The sequence below is a fragment of the Saccostrea cucullata genome, unplaced genomic scaffold, assembly GCF_032062105.1.
Source record: "Saccostrea cucullata isolate Sc308-1 unplaced genomic scaffold, CSIRO_AGI_Scuc_v1 ctg88, whole genome shotgun sequence".
In the NCBI taxonomy this organism is placed as follows: Eukaryota; Metazoa; Mollusca; class Bivalvia; order Ostreida; family Ostreidae; genus Saccostrea; species Saccostrea cuccullata.
In genome coordinates this window covers 1037536-1051862 of record NW_026930139.1, presented here as the reverse complement: position 1 = coordinate 1051862, position 14327 = coordinate 1037536, and the positions used below count along the sequence as shown (strand labels likewise).

At 32.6% G+C, this 14327-nt stretch overlaps 1 protein-coding gene across 4 annotated transcripts in view; it reads right to left on the bottom strand.

Moving 5' to 3' along the window:
* Positions 1–3227: 3227 nt before the first annotated feature.
* Positions 3228–14327, bottom strand: part of LOC134283063 (TOX high mobility group box family member 4-B-like) — a 45868-nt gene continuing 34768 nt past the window's right edge. For all 4 annotated transcript variants that reach the window (XM_062765508.1, XM_062765506.1, XM_062765507.1 and 1 more), the window contains 7 exons: positions 11860–12390; positions 9381–9505; positions 8920–9055; positions 6868–6948; positions 5024–5446; positions 4744–4883; positions 3228–4584 (listed from right to left, as the gene is read on the bottom strand). In XM_062765508.1, the coding sequence (XP_062621492.1) occupies positions 4524–4584; positions 4744–4883; positions 5024–5446; positions 6868–6948; positions 8920–9055; positions 9381–9505; positions 11860–12390 (1497 nt within the window). In that variant the 3' untranslated portion in view covers positions 3228–4523. The remainder of the gene's footprint in view (positions 4585–4743; positions 4884–5023; positions 5447–6867; positions 6949–8919; positions 9056–9380; positions 9506–11859; positions 12391–14327) is intronic.

The following is a 14327-nucleotide window of genomic DNA, read 5'->3' as shown; positions in this document are numbered from 1 at the left end:
GTAAGCTTTCTTGCTATTGAATCCATCTTTACCGTAACAATTTGTCTTTCTCAACGCTGATCAAAGTTTATGCAAGTTTTCAAAAGTTAAACTTCAAGATTATTAATTTCGGGGAAAATCACCCCTTTCTGGCGTCTTTTTTATGCACTCTCTAGAGAATTTGAAATAATTTTATTTTATAGAGATTAAGATCAAGATCTCAAAATGAGGTAGATTTGTCAATTGTGTCCCACTGCATTTGTGAAAACTGGATAGCAGATTTTCATTTTTTTTCCGCTGGATTCACTGTGGAAATACGATATCCTATTTTGAGGTTGCACCACGTTGTCATTCCATTGCTTACGAAAACATTGACAATTCAAAGTGTACAAACTCTGCTGTATACCTTCATAGTTTTTATTTATGGCTAGTCCACGAACTTCTCTATAACCCAATATATAAATATTGGAGAAAATTTAGAGATCCCTCCTCCTCCTCAATAAATTTGTAATTAACAATATCCAATTATAATTGTTATTTAAACAGCGTCATATGACCCATTAAGCTCATGAAATCATACATTGTTCATCCACTTTTACGTTATGTTTCTACAGTGTATAATTTTTTGTCCAAAATGATTGATTGCTTAATTTACTAGTGGTGCAGTTGTAGTAAATGTTACCGATTAAAAAAAGCTTGAAAAAAGAGTCAAGTAGAGAATTTCCTCAAAAATAATCAGTTTAAAGAATTAAATTAAATTTTAACAATTAAAAAACATGTACAAGAAAATAAAACTCATTTTATTATTCAATGGTAAGGTTTTTTAAATAAATATTCTGATGACCAATCTATCCTATTCCCGCATCATTTCTCCAGTACATCTTCTGAGGAAATGATATTTTTTATTTATAAATAAGTTCCTAAGAGTTCCCGTCTGTGTTCATGTTCTAATCTGTCAGTCAAGATCAATGTTCCTGAGTAACATTACTATATGCATATTATTTCGCGTTAATTCGCGAAAGTGTCGCGTTATAACGCGAAAGTTACGCGTTAATCCGCGAAAGTTACGCGTTAATTCGCGAAAGTTTCGCGTTATAACGCGAAAAATTAATTTTTTTTACCTACGAAAATGAGTTCATTGGGCTTTCGTAATTTACGTTCATTGTTTAAAAAAAAAAAAAGACGCAATATCATGTACGGACTTATTTTTTTTTTATCCATTTGGGCACTTTATCACTCACTAGTGTTCCATTTTCCATTTCCACCTGTGCATATTTTTATAATTTCAATGAATTTTCTTCAATTTCTTCACAAAGAAATTTCTTTTTTTTTTCCTTTTTTATTTTAAATATTTTTTTTTCGCATTATAACGCGAAAGTTTTATTTTTTTAACCTATGAAAATGAGGTCAATAATAAAATATATTTAACATTTACTGGTTATTGCTCTTTCGATATGAAATTGCTAGAAATTACAAAAATACACTTGTTTTAAGGATAAATAAAACAAATATATACTAACTTTTTCAGAAGTCGGCAATAAGTCTTATAGATTCATTATATTCAAATAAGTTATTTTAAGAATATCAGTAAGTGAGAGAACTCTGCAAGATTTTTTTCGCAGTGTTTTAAATATATATAATTTTGTACAGAACTACATATAATAGAAACTAATGATTTCTTTATTTTTTTCAGGGAAGAATTATTAGTGTAATTTCTATTCAAAATCAATCAAGCACTCACCAATTTTTTTTAAATTTTTTTATACTTCCAATAGAAATGTTCGCGAGCGCTCGCTGTGTTGAACAGCTAGGCCTCTGATAGATATTGGTATTATTGAATTTTTATATTAAAATTTTTACCATGACTTAGTTGCTTATCATGATATATGCAGAATACAATGGTGGAATTGCCTCGGGATTTTAAACATTACCACAATGTATAGTGAAACCTGACTAAACTAGCTATTATTAATATTCCGTAAAATTAAGATTGGATCACATCCATATAGAAGAATATTTTTTATGCATCCGTATGATCCGGGCTTTAACCTTCGCAATAACTTTTGAACCATGAGAGATAGAGACTTCATATTTGGTATGCTTACTTCACCAATAAAGCTCTGTCAAATGGCACCAAGGTCAATGACCTTGTGACCTTGACTGTGACCTATATGCTAGAAATAGCTTTTTAGACTTTATATTGAACCATGAGAGATAGAGTCTTCATATTTGGTGTGTATACTCCACTAATAAAGCTCTTTCAAATGACTAAAGTCATGACCTTGTGACCTCGACTGTGACCTATAGGCTAGAAATAGCTTTTTAGACTTTTTGCCATAACTTTTGAACCATGAGAGATAGAGACTTCATATCTGGTATGCATACTATACTAATGAAGTTCTTTCAAATGACACCAAGATCCAATGACCTTGTGACCTTGAATGTGACTTATCTGCTGAAAATAGTTTTTTTTAACGTTGTTGCCGCCGGGCGCATAGTGTTTCACAAACACAACTTCTTGTATTTGAAAAATATGTCTGGAAACCAAATATGTAAGGATGCAAAATCCCACAGCCATATTTCACAAGTGTATTCCTTGTGACAAGACCACCAAATTTGACCTCTTGACCTTGATCTTGGAGTTTGACACACTTTTACACAAAAATTCTAAACTTTAACCTTAGTCATAACTTTTGAACGGTAATGGCCATTGCTTTCATACTTCACATATATAATCATTGATGAGACCTTACACCAGATACCAACAACTTTGACCATGACCTTGGAGATTGACCTCCTTTCAAAAAAACTTTAACCTTCGCCATAACTTTTAAACGGTAAGGGCTAGGACTTTCATACTTCCCATATGTAATCTTTGTGAAATTGTGACAAGGCATTTCATTAGATACCAACACTGACCCTTTGACCTTGGAATTTGACCTACCTTTAAAAATGTTAACTTTGGCCATAACTTTTGAACAGGTGGTGCTAGGGTGTTTTAGTTCACATTTGTATTTCTTGTGAGAAAGCCTTACTTTGGGTATCAACATGTTTGATTTGCATTTTAAAAACTTTAACCTTCTCTATGTTGCCATACCGGGGCATCAGTTTTTCACAAACACATCATGTTTTAATTTAATTTGTTTTTCTGGCTGGATGAAGCATATCCATTCCCTATAAATCTCTATGTCTTGATCCCTCACTAAACCTATGGCCTGTTGTAAATGTGACACAAGAAAATAAAAATGTTGAAAGCTGTGCTTTTTGTGATTTTATTACCTTTTTCTCATCATGATGTTACATGGAATCAAGGACAAATTGCCTATTTCAAAGAAGAAAAACAGTATCATTCAAATGCTGTAGAGCATGTAGAAGTGATAACATTCTAGAAAAAGAATTGAGGCACAGACTTGTACAGCTCAGAGCATAAGACTTTCCTGCAAGCCACATGTATATCTTATAATGAATGAAAAGCATAACAGAAAGGATTTTTAATGTCCCTCTTTTACCTGGTAAATGGACACAAGTGTATTTCTTTAACTTTGAAGAGGAGAGACATAATACAAGCAAAAGAGTCCTAACAAATGATAAAAGGACACAGTTGACTTAAATCACATTTTAACAGGCTTCATATATATACAAACAGATAAATAAATTAAATTCAAAAGAAAAAAAAAGTTGCTTGAGTTATATATTTTTTCCTTATTTTCAATATTATATTTTACTACTTCATTTTTCCTGTTTTTATATTTTTTTTTCCCAAAGTAAAAGAAAAATCTACATCTGCTAATATCTACTTTAAAAGATTTGTTTTATGTTAAAACTGCCGTTTCATTAACAATCACCACAAAATAAAAACAATCAGAAATATCTGTATCCCCTCTCTGTTCATTAGAAAAGAAAAACTGATTTCAGAACAGAAAGTCTGCAGCTCAGTTTTAAACACATCATCATGAATAAATGCTTGCATAATATTCAACAATGGACATTATATAAAAAAAATAGGAAACACAGAGAAATCTATAACAAGAGAATACATGACCCAGTAAAAGGATGCAATGTACAGCAAACATTACATACTTAAGTAACGGACAAATTTTTCAAACATGCATGATGATACTACAAATATCAATTTTTCAAACAAAATTTCTTTGCATATAATGAAAGTCAGTGCATTGAAAGCAAGAAACTGCATATATCAAGCATAAATTATTGGTTTCAGGTGATAGAGCACATTACAGTTTTGACAAATAGAACTATATGCATGTTACATCAATATAGAAAAAAAATTGATTGCCTTGAAAACAATGCAAGGAGAACACATTTCTCTATCAACAATAATAACATGATTCAGTAGTCAAATTGATATCCATCAAGGCCACTTGCAACAAGAGATCCTTTTTCTCACATAACAAGTCTCCAATTTCCAGTTCACAATATTCTTTAGGAAGAATGAGTCTGAAAACTTGTTCTCTCCCTTTGAATGGATGACATTTGTTCAGATGTTGAACTGGTTTGAGTTCTCTCCCTTTGACTGGAGCTCTTCACTTCACAGTAAACTGGTTGGAGCCTTGTCTTGATGACACCCATGCTGAAAATACATCCCTGCAGAGAAAAAAAACTAACAATGACACCCATAAAACATGTAAATAAAAAACATTCAAAGAATAAAAGCTTGCTTAGCATTTCTCAAACAGGAGGACAGACTTGGAATGGATTTTTCTCTCTCCTCTCTTGGTATTACTACCACTGAGTAACACTCACCTGCAGTGATTTACAACACACTCGTTTGAGCAGTACTCATTATCCCAGCCTGGGCTCTCTATGGTTGGATTAGTACAACCATTTCTGATACACATAGACTGCATCAAGTCTCCACCATCCAAACATATGTTTGCTTCCTCCTGAAAGATGTAATAGAGAATAGTGATTTCTAAGCAGACTTTTAAAACATATGTTGGTATGCTTTAAAACTTAAAAATTAAATTTGAAAATTAATGTTTAACAATATTTGAATTAAAAATCAGTAAGTATAATAGCTAACCATCAATTGTCCTAGGACTGGTTGTCTTGGAGCAATAGGTTGAACGGGTCGAGGGGGAGATGGCACTATATGCTGGGGGCTCACATGAGGGTGCTGGGGGCTGTATCCCATCTGTGGGGGGCTGTTGGTGGGAGGTCCCATCATCAGGTCCCCCATGTTAGGTGACATGTTGGGTCCCTGGTGAAGGGGGGAAATTCCTGTGCCTTGGGGGGACATGCCGTGACTGTCCGGAGATTGTCCTTGGGGGGACATTCCATGAAGACCCAAGGGTGACTGGTTCGGCATGGCCATGGAGGACATGGGCCACACCCCCTGGGGAGGGGATACATTAGGAGATCCATGCATGGGGGAGGCCTGTGGCCCCCTTGCCAAGTGACTTTTATCCATGACATTTCCAAATGGACTGTTGTCATCCATTGGTAACTGAAAATAAATTGCTCATGTTCAGATTTTCAGCAAAACTTTTTTTTAATAATACAATTAACAATAAAGTAATTGCTAATTAAAACAAGAAATATTCATTGTCTGTTGATTTTCTTTCTTTGAGATTAAATACCTGCTAAGTCTCAAAAATCAGTATAATTACAAATGTTAAAACATTTCGAAAATTTTTACTATAATTTTTTTCAGACAAAAGTTTTAATGCTACGTGCAGATTATCCCAAATATAAAGGCAGAAATAATGGGTTTTTAGGATAATTGCAAATCAATCTTATAATTCAGTGCTTTTTATTGAGGACAGGTGCAGTGATCATTCTATGTGATTTGTTGAGTCTCTTTTAATGACTGATGACTGGATCCCATGGTAACTGAAAACCACCAATCAAACAAGAGTTTTCCTGACTCAGACCTATTGTGTTACTTTTCCTTCTCTGTTGTTATGGTGGCTTTAATTCCCGACATAATTATCTCTTTTTATTTGTATAAAATGTAGCAGTATGGAATAGCCATGCTTACTGATGCTTAAGACAATTATCTCTGGAAAGTTTCAGTTTTTAACATTAACTGTATTTGCAACTGAAGTGACATTCTTTTTTTCCCCATAAAAGCAATAAATGATATTAAAACTAACTCTTCTAGATAAAATCATTTCTTAAATCAAGTAGCAAACCAACTTCTTTCTTTTTTAAGGAAAAAAAACAGCAATCCTATCACGAATTATCAGTGTGCAATTAAAAAAAAGGAATTTCCTTTAGAAAATAAGATGGCTTTTTTCTTGACCTATATTATGTAACCCCACCTGCTTTATTAAACAAATATCAAACAAAAGGACCCCATTTGCATTTTAAGCCAGCTGATTTTAACGGCAATGACACTAATGCAAATGCACCTTTAAACAGCTTTCAAAGTACAGGTCACATAATTCAGGTTAATTTCCATCTGATGAATTTTCACTTTTAAAATGCACATGTATTAATACCCAAGTTTTCTCTCTATACAGTGTTAAGATCCAGGAAAAATTACTTGATGTGTCTTTTTACAATAATGAATATTATTTTAAGAAAAAAAAGGTATTAATTTGCATACATTTTCCTTTCATTGAATTTTGCATAATATTGCATGGTTTTCTGAATTACCTTATTTAAATAGTCATTTAAATGTATTTTATGGTTTTGTTGATGAATGCCCATTTAGGATTTATACCCAAATAAACTGTCCATTATCTGAGCTGATCAGACAACAGATGTTATTCAAAAGCAGTTTGTCAATTCTTTTTTTTTTTTCCTTATCCAGGATCTATCAGAAATAGTTCGTTTTTAATTTCTAGTTTCCTTCATATTAACTTAACAAATCCTCTATAAGTCTTGACACAAAAGCTGATTCTGTGTCTAATGGGAACTAACCTGTGATACCAGGCTAGCCCTGTAGGCTGCGAGTTGTTTCAGGTACTCCTTCTTTGCTAGCTCAGTTCTCTTTTTATACAGCTGTAAAGAAATGAAATAAATAGATTATGCATTGAAGAATCTTTAAAATGTTAATATTTCTAAAATGTAAAACAAAATTTTAAATAAAACCACCTCTATGTTGCAATGTTTAATGCAGTACTGCATATATCTGTTTGAAAATAATGGCACTTATTGAATTGGAAGAACACATATCTAAAAGTCGAAGAGTTAAAAGATCATCAAATGCCATCTAGAATTAATTATCCACAAAATGGAACATAACCGTTAAAAGCTGACTGGATCAAATAGGTACTGAGTACAATAGAGCCGCCCCTGTGTAGTTGGTTTTAGTGGACATTAGGGGTTCTAAAAGTTCACAGGATGACCAGAATTTGTCCCATTAATGGTCGAGATCAAGGGGCATGCTATCAGATGAGATTTTCAATAGATTGGGCATTATGGGGTATTTAGTTTTGTCTGTAGTATTGAAAAAAGCTTTTGTGTTCAGTGTGGGTTACTAGCCATAATGTAACCTTAGACAATCTGTCACATGTTTGGACTGGAAATTTACAGTGCTCAGTCAATCAGATCTTAAGGTCTTGACAGTACATCTTATAAAATAGCAAATGAAAAATTAGTCCCCAAAATACTGGCCAAATTAATTTTAATTATTAATAATTAAAAATCAGAAATAGTTGAGAGTAGACAGTTTTAGTACTGAATATGCAACTTGTGCAGATTTTAATTCTAGAATTTCAACATATTTGGAAACTGTGCCATATGCTCTATGGTACTGTTTTCTGGTTCAAGTACTAGACAGTTATTTTTGTAAAGTTTCACTCATTTAAATTCAGCATCAACTTACAATGTCTGACAGTCTCATAAAAATAAGTGGGAAAAACTGTCAATCCCTTGCATTCTCAGACACTGTGTGTTGAGCCAAAGTCGGTACAAGTCATAAATAAATATGGACAATATTCAAATGATGGGGGAAAATATTTACAAATTATTATATTATTAGAACAGGAAAGAATATACACTACTCATTTTGCAATTTTTTTAATAAACCTTTTGTTATTAAAAAAAAAACAGCCATATTTATAGCTCATTATAACTTGATACGCTAATGAAAAAAATATTCCATACCATTTTAAGATAATAATAAAAAAAAATTTTGCAATAAACTTTGGTTTGTGATCATGCAAACAAGGGCCACGCTAATTGATATTCCATTATTGTTGTATTTTTATCGGACCAATCATAAGATAAAGTTGATAGTGTTTTCAGGCTTTGGAGAGGCTCATCAATCTTGTTCTATCTGATGGACTACTAATGGCTACTTCTGGGAAAATGGCCACAAATTATCCTCCACTATTACTGTAGCTTTTAGTGAGGAGAATATAAGGTTACTCTATAAGGACAGTGTCAATCAGTTTGAAAATATTTTTGGTAGATCGAAAAAGGTATTAATTTTGCAGTTTATTCACTATTAATCTCAATTTTTAAACAAATAACTTGACCAGTTTTTTTTTTACCCTTTTTTTCATTATCTGCTAAAACATTTCAACATGTAATAAAGTGGGAGCTTGAAGGATTTTCTTTTAATGAGGTACTATATGAAATTATATTTGGGGGGGGGGGGGTCCCTTCTAATGAACTTGCTCAGTTTATAAATCAAAGACCACAGAGCAATTAACTAGCAATAAACAGGACAAACATTGAATCCTGAATGGGACATTTTCAGTTCTTAATAATGTAGATCCCTAAATATATGCATGGAACTAATTATCATAGTTTGATGTCAGATTTTTGCAAAGGCTTGTGGGTATACAGATTATAGCAGAAAAAATTGTCAGGAACAATGTATGCATTCTGAATGTTCTCTTTGCCCAAGCATTGTCATATAAGCTAATGCTTTATGTAGCACTTTGCACTGCTTGCTATAATAATGATCTGCTAGACCTTCACAAGAAAGATTCAGATTACAAGTTCTAGTGTGAATGCACTTACATTTTTTCTCTCAGGTTCCAGGCTATCCCACATGGATGCCACGATTTTGGAAACCTCTCCGAAACTGGCAGAGGGATTACCTCCCTTTATTGCTGCTTGAGTATCTCGGAAGAACAAAGCATATGCTGAAACTGGTCTGGAATTAAAGAAAAAAAATTAATTCTACATGTCTTCAAATATATCATACACATATTATTAATAACATAAACAGATTTGTAATATATTTTATGGTAACTGAATTTGGATTTCAAAAGCTGCAATTCTCATTTTCAATTAACATTTCATAATTCTGAATGTCATGTGGTAAAAAAATAAGACTACTAAATGTATATTTACTGAAATTAAATTTGTCTGAAATTTTAAAAAAGGCTGGTTTTACTGATGCTACTATATTTAACTTAAGAATTTTTTATATAAAATAATGTCAAAGGTGGATAATTAATTAAATATTAAATAATTACTTTTGGGGTTCATTGGGATCCTTCTTCTTTTTCTTTTTAGGTGTTTTCCTGGTTTTAGTGACCCCGGCTGGTGGGGGTGAGGGCTCTTTCTCTGTTGACTTAGCTGCTGCTTGTCTTTTCATCAGCTGTTCAATGCAAAGCATAGCTCATTATTACAATTTCTTTAATATGTGTTTTATTTGCTTTATCCTCAGATTTTTTTCAGATTGCAGCATTTTGTACTAGTTAGTTCCTCTTCATTTCTCTTTGAGTATTACATATACAATCAAATCTCATTATCTCGAACTCAATGAGACAGAAGAAACATAGGTAATCAGAGATTACAGAGCTCACCTCAACGAATGTTGTCTTTAAATAAGGCAAAGTCACACAATTAACCAACAAAAAATGTACATTCCAAAAATGAAAATATCTAAGTTTTGATCTTACTTTGAAGTAGACCAACATAAAAAATTGAAAGTAGTTCTGAAAATGTAATTCAGCATTAAAGCAAATTTGAGTTTTCATTTTGATGCAACATTTGTGCAAGTTTGGTTTATACAATATTATAAAAGCCTTAAAGTTTTTTGGTAAAAGACCTGCAACCATAACTTTAACCTGGTCTATTATCTGAAAAATATATATGTCAAATTCAGCATCCGAAGCAAGCCCGGTAGTATCCATCCTTAGATGTATTGTCCATGCAAGTTTGCACATTATAAGGCTCATAGTTAATTGGAAAAGAAACCTGCACCAAAAACTTTAACCTGTTCACTCAACCGGAAAATGTAGGTCAGATTCAGCATCCGAAGCAAGCCTGGTTGTATCCATCCTTAGATGTATTATCCATGCAAGTTTGGTCAACATAGGACTTACAGATACTTGGAAATGAAACCTGCACCAAATAACTTTAACCTGTTCGCTCTACCGGAAAAAGTAGGTCAGATTCAGCATCCGAAGCAAGCCCAGTAGTATGCAAGATCATGCAAGTTTGGTTAACATCTTATATTACTTGGAAATGATACACCAAAAACTGCACCAAAAATGTTAACCTGCTCCAAAAACATTAACCTGGTCATTCCTTTGCTAAAATTGCAGCATCTGAAACTTTGACTGGTACAATGAACACTAGAACCATCTTCCATGCATGTCTAATCAATATAGGACATAGAAGTACTTAAAAAGAAAACTGCTCCAAAAAACTTAACCTTAACCCGGGACGCCGACGCCGACGCCGAGGGTATTACATAAGCTCCCCCAACTTCGTTGAGGTGAGCTAAAAACTACAAGATATCTGATGATTCAAGACACTGAGGGTAAAATACTTAAAGAATATGTGGTTATGACTTCCAAATCACTTCTCAACATATCCATGGTATTCCAGATATTGATGTAAGAGCTACTGAAGTTCAACTGTTTGTGATTTATATGCTTTGACCCCTTAATCTTTAATAGATTTTTTTTCAGATTACTACATTTTGTACCAGCTAGTTCCTCTGTATTTCCTTTTCATATTACATATAATTTAAAAGTTCTAAACTCTAACAAGTATGTTATGTTGATAGATGTAGTTCACAAAATAATAAATATCTTCTTCATAAAATATCAATCTGGTGATTATTGCCTCTAATTAAGTGCAATAAAAAAGATACAGTGTAATAATTACAATGGATGTTGAATGTGAATGGACTTCTTGATTCTTTACAGTTTAATGAACCTTTTCAATCAACCTTTCAAAAATAAATTCTTTTTAGTGAAAGGCATACAAATTTTCTTCCAATGATAGAGTTTTTTAAAATCATGTTATTCTTAAAAGAATTATCTCTTAAATTATTGCATTTATAATGTTTTCAGTTTAATTTTAAATGTAAAAAAGCTTTACACAATTATTTGTAACAATTTAAAGGTTTAAGCTGGCATCATGATCCCTTTTTTTGTATTTCTGGCATCAAATTTATTTTTTGTTGAGCACATGAACATCAAGTAATATCCTGTAAAGGTGATCACAGAACAACAGAAATTGAAAAAAAAAACCTGTGTTTAATTTACTACAACAGGTGTGACAAGAATGGCAAGGAAAAAAAATTAAAAAGATTAATGGAGCCAAAAAAGGCAAACACAAAAGATAAGAAGTCACTGACAAACAGAGTTTATTGTAAATATGTCTGGCAAAGATAAAAGTGTGCAATATCGAGAAATGAAAAAGGTTGTATAAAACACTAAGGTCAGAGGCTTGTCAAAGACAGATGGTGTATGGCATTTTAAGTAATGATGTAAAACTGTGAGTTTATTATCAACTGAAAGCACAATGCTGTACATGTTTAAAGGCTTTACAACTTCTCAAAGGGTAATGAGTAATGGGTTTTGCAGTAAATTATTAATTTTTCTTTGGATGATAATATTTTTAAAGAAAATCCAAAAATGATACTTAATTTTTGGTTCAATTTTTTTTTTCATGCCAAAAGAAAACTGAAAAATCAAAAAAGAAAGGATTTCTCACCTGAGCCAAAGGGAGACAATCGTCACTGCTATCCTCGCTGCTCTCCCTTTGTGGAGACACTGAGTTTGTGCTTTGGGACGGTGAGGTCTCTCTGTTTGGTTCCAGAAAGTTGTTGTCCATTTTAATGACTGAGATCTGAGCATTGTTGGTCATAGTGGGTACTGAGGAAGCCATGCTGGCCTGGGGAAAGTTCTGATTTCCATTGTCTATAGAACTGGTCATCATGGCCATAGACGTCAGAGAACTAACACTGGGATTCAAGTTATTGGTGAAAGAAATGTCGGGGATATCAAAGTTCTGTGGGGGAAAGATGGGGGTGAATGCTGCAGTGTTTAAAGGGTTGACACTAGACACAGGGGTAGTGTTCTGTTGAGAGTAAACATTGTACTGCGCTGGGAGAAAGTCTGAGTACTGGGGGGTGGGGAAGCTCGTCTGGGGGTGGGGCTGTACGTGTGATACACTGTCAGATACTGGAGGGAGGTTCAAAGACGTGATGTCAAAATCGTCATCAAAACTCGGAGTGTGGAATGTCTGAAAATAATATTAGAAAATTATTAAAAGAATCATAAGTATCATGATTTATTTTCATAAACTTTTATAAAAAAAATTCATGATGAATGAATTTTTACTTGTGATTTTGTTACAATGATTGTGCATTTTAACCCTTTGTGTGCGGGAACCCAATATATTGGGTCTGACGTCACAAACGCTTGCGTGCGGGAACCCAATATGTTGGGTCTGAGTCTGAAATTAGCGCTTCGTCACATAAAACGTCGTATAAAACGTATAAATGAGCTGTGAATTATTCAGAATCTATCAAAATGTATTATACAACTACAACACATTGAAAAATAGGTAATTAAGATGTGAAAATATGCGAATTGTTTGTGAAATTGTGATTTGAAAGTGAAGGTGTTTGGCGTTTGTTACGATGAAAGTCAGTCCGCTATTTTTGGAAACAGGGAAAAAACGCGCATGTAATAAATATCTACTAACTTGCTCAAATATAAAGGAAAATAAAGAAATAAATCCAAAAAATAGTTTAATATCTATAATTCTAATAAATTTGTGTTAGTAGACTTAAAATTACTTAGAAATTTTCGATATTTTAGCAGAAAAACTCTGGTTAACTTGACTTGACCTTAACCTTGCGAAGTTCTTCCTGTTAAAACGAAAGTAGGATGCACATGCTACTGAACTTCTGTCTGAAGCATATCGAGAGCTTATATATTTTGGACATACGGTAGTTATTATTTGTTTATTTGGTGTTTTGTAAGTAGACATGCATTACACCGTCTAAATGAAAACAATAATGCGCGAGATTGAACCTGGCAAGTCACAGACGTTTTTCTATGCACGTTGTTTACATACGTAAATCAAGCTTTGCTTTGAAATAAAGATTAACAAAAAATAATTTGAAGCATCTTATTAATTAAAAGCATTTGTTTTTTTAAACAATAAATAGACAAATAAATAAGTACACATTTTTTTTAAATCTAAAGACCCATTTCCAAATTTTTGAAAGATAAAAAAGGTTCTGGGACATCTAATAAAAGTAATAAATGTGGAGGACCTTGAACATTGTAGAAAATTTTCCAATGAGTTATTGCATTAATAAGTGAGTGAAAAAGAGATATATAGAGAATATATATCCATCACCATATTTTTGTGATCAAGCAAAATTAATTCATGATACACGTATACGAAATATACACAATATGAATTTTATAATTGACAACCATTGAGTCAATTAAGTGGCCCTAATTACACCTAAACATTCTGGTTTAAAGCTGCTTGATGTTCCATCTATTTGGGAAAACTTTGAAATATTTTTTTATAACAGTGTATGATAAATTGTAAAATTTTTAGCACAATTAAAAATTAAAAATAAACTTGATTTTTTTCTATAAAGTGTCTTCAAATGTAAGCTAGTTATCAGAAAAGATGCATTGATGCATTTGATCACGTGCATATACATGAAAATGGTAAAAAGTGATGAAAAAATTTTGAAGTGCTGATTTTCCCTGAAATGACTGTCATTTGTGTAAACTGTGGTATTTGTTTTATTTCAGTAAGTAATAAAATACCATTTTATTTTCTTGATGAGGATTATATAGACTCTCAATAATTTCAAAACGAAAATATGTTCCGGGATCTTTGGTATCTTAGAGTTAGATTTCTTCAAGGCATTTACATACTCTAGTTTGCATGGGACCTAATTAGTAAGTGAAAATAATTGACTGCCCCAACCTATACATGCACACACAAAATTATAAAATTCACTGCTAAATAAAAGGTATCTCTACAGTTTAAAATTAAGATGAATTGTCATTTTTGTAGGCATAAGAAGGAGATCAGAGTCTTTAGAATGAGTAATTTGTAAATCGTATGGACTTGCATGTACATCTGTTCAATAAATTACAATAAAGACTGGGTAATACAGCAAAACTCGTTTAGTACGAACACGA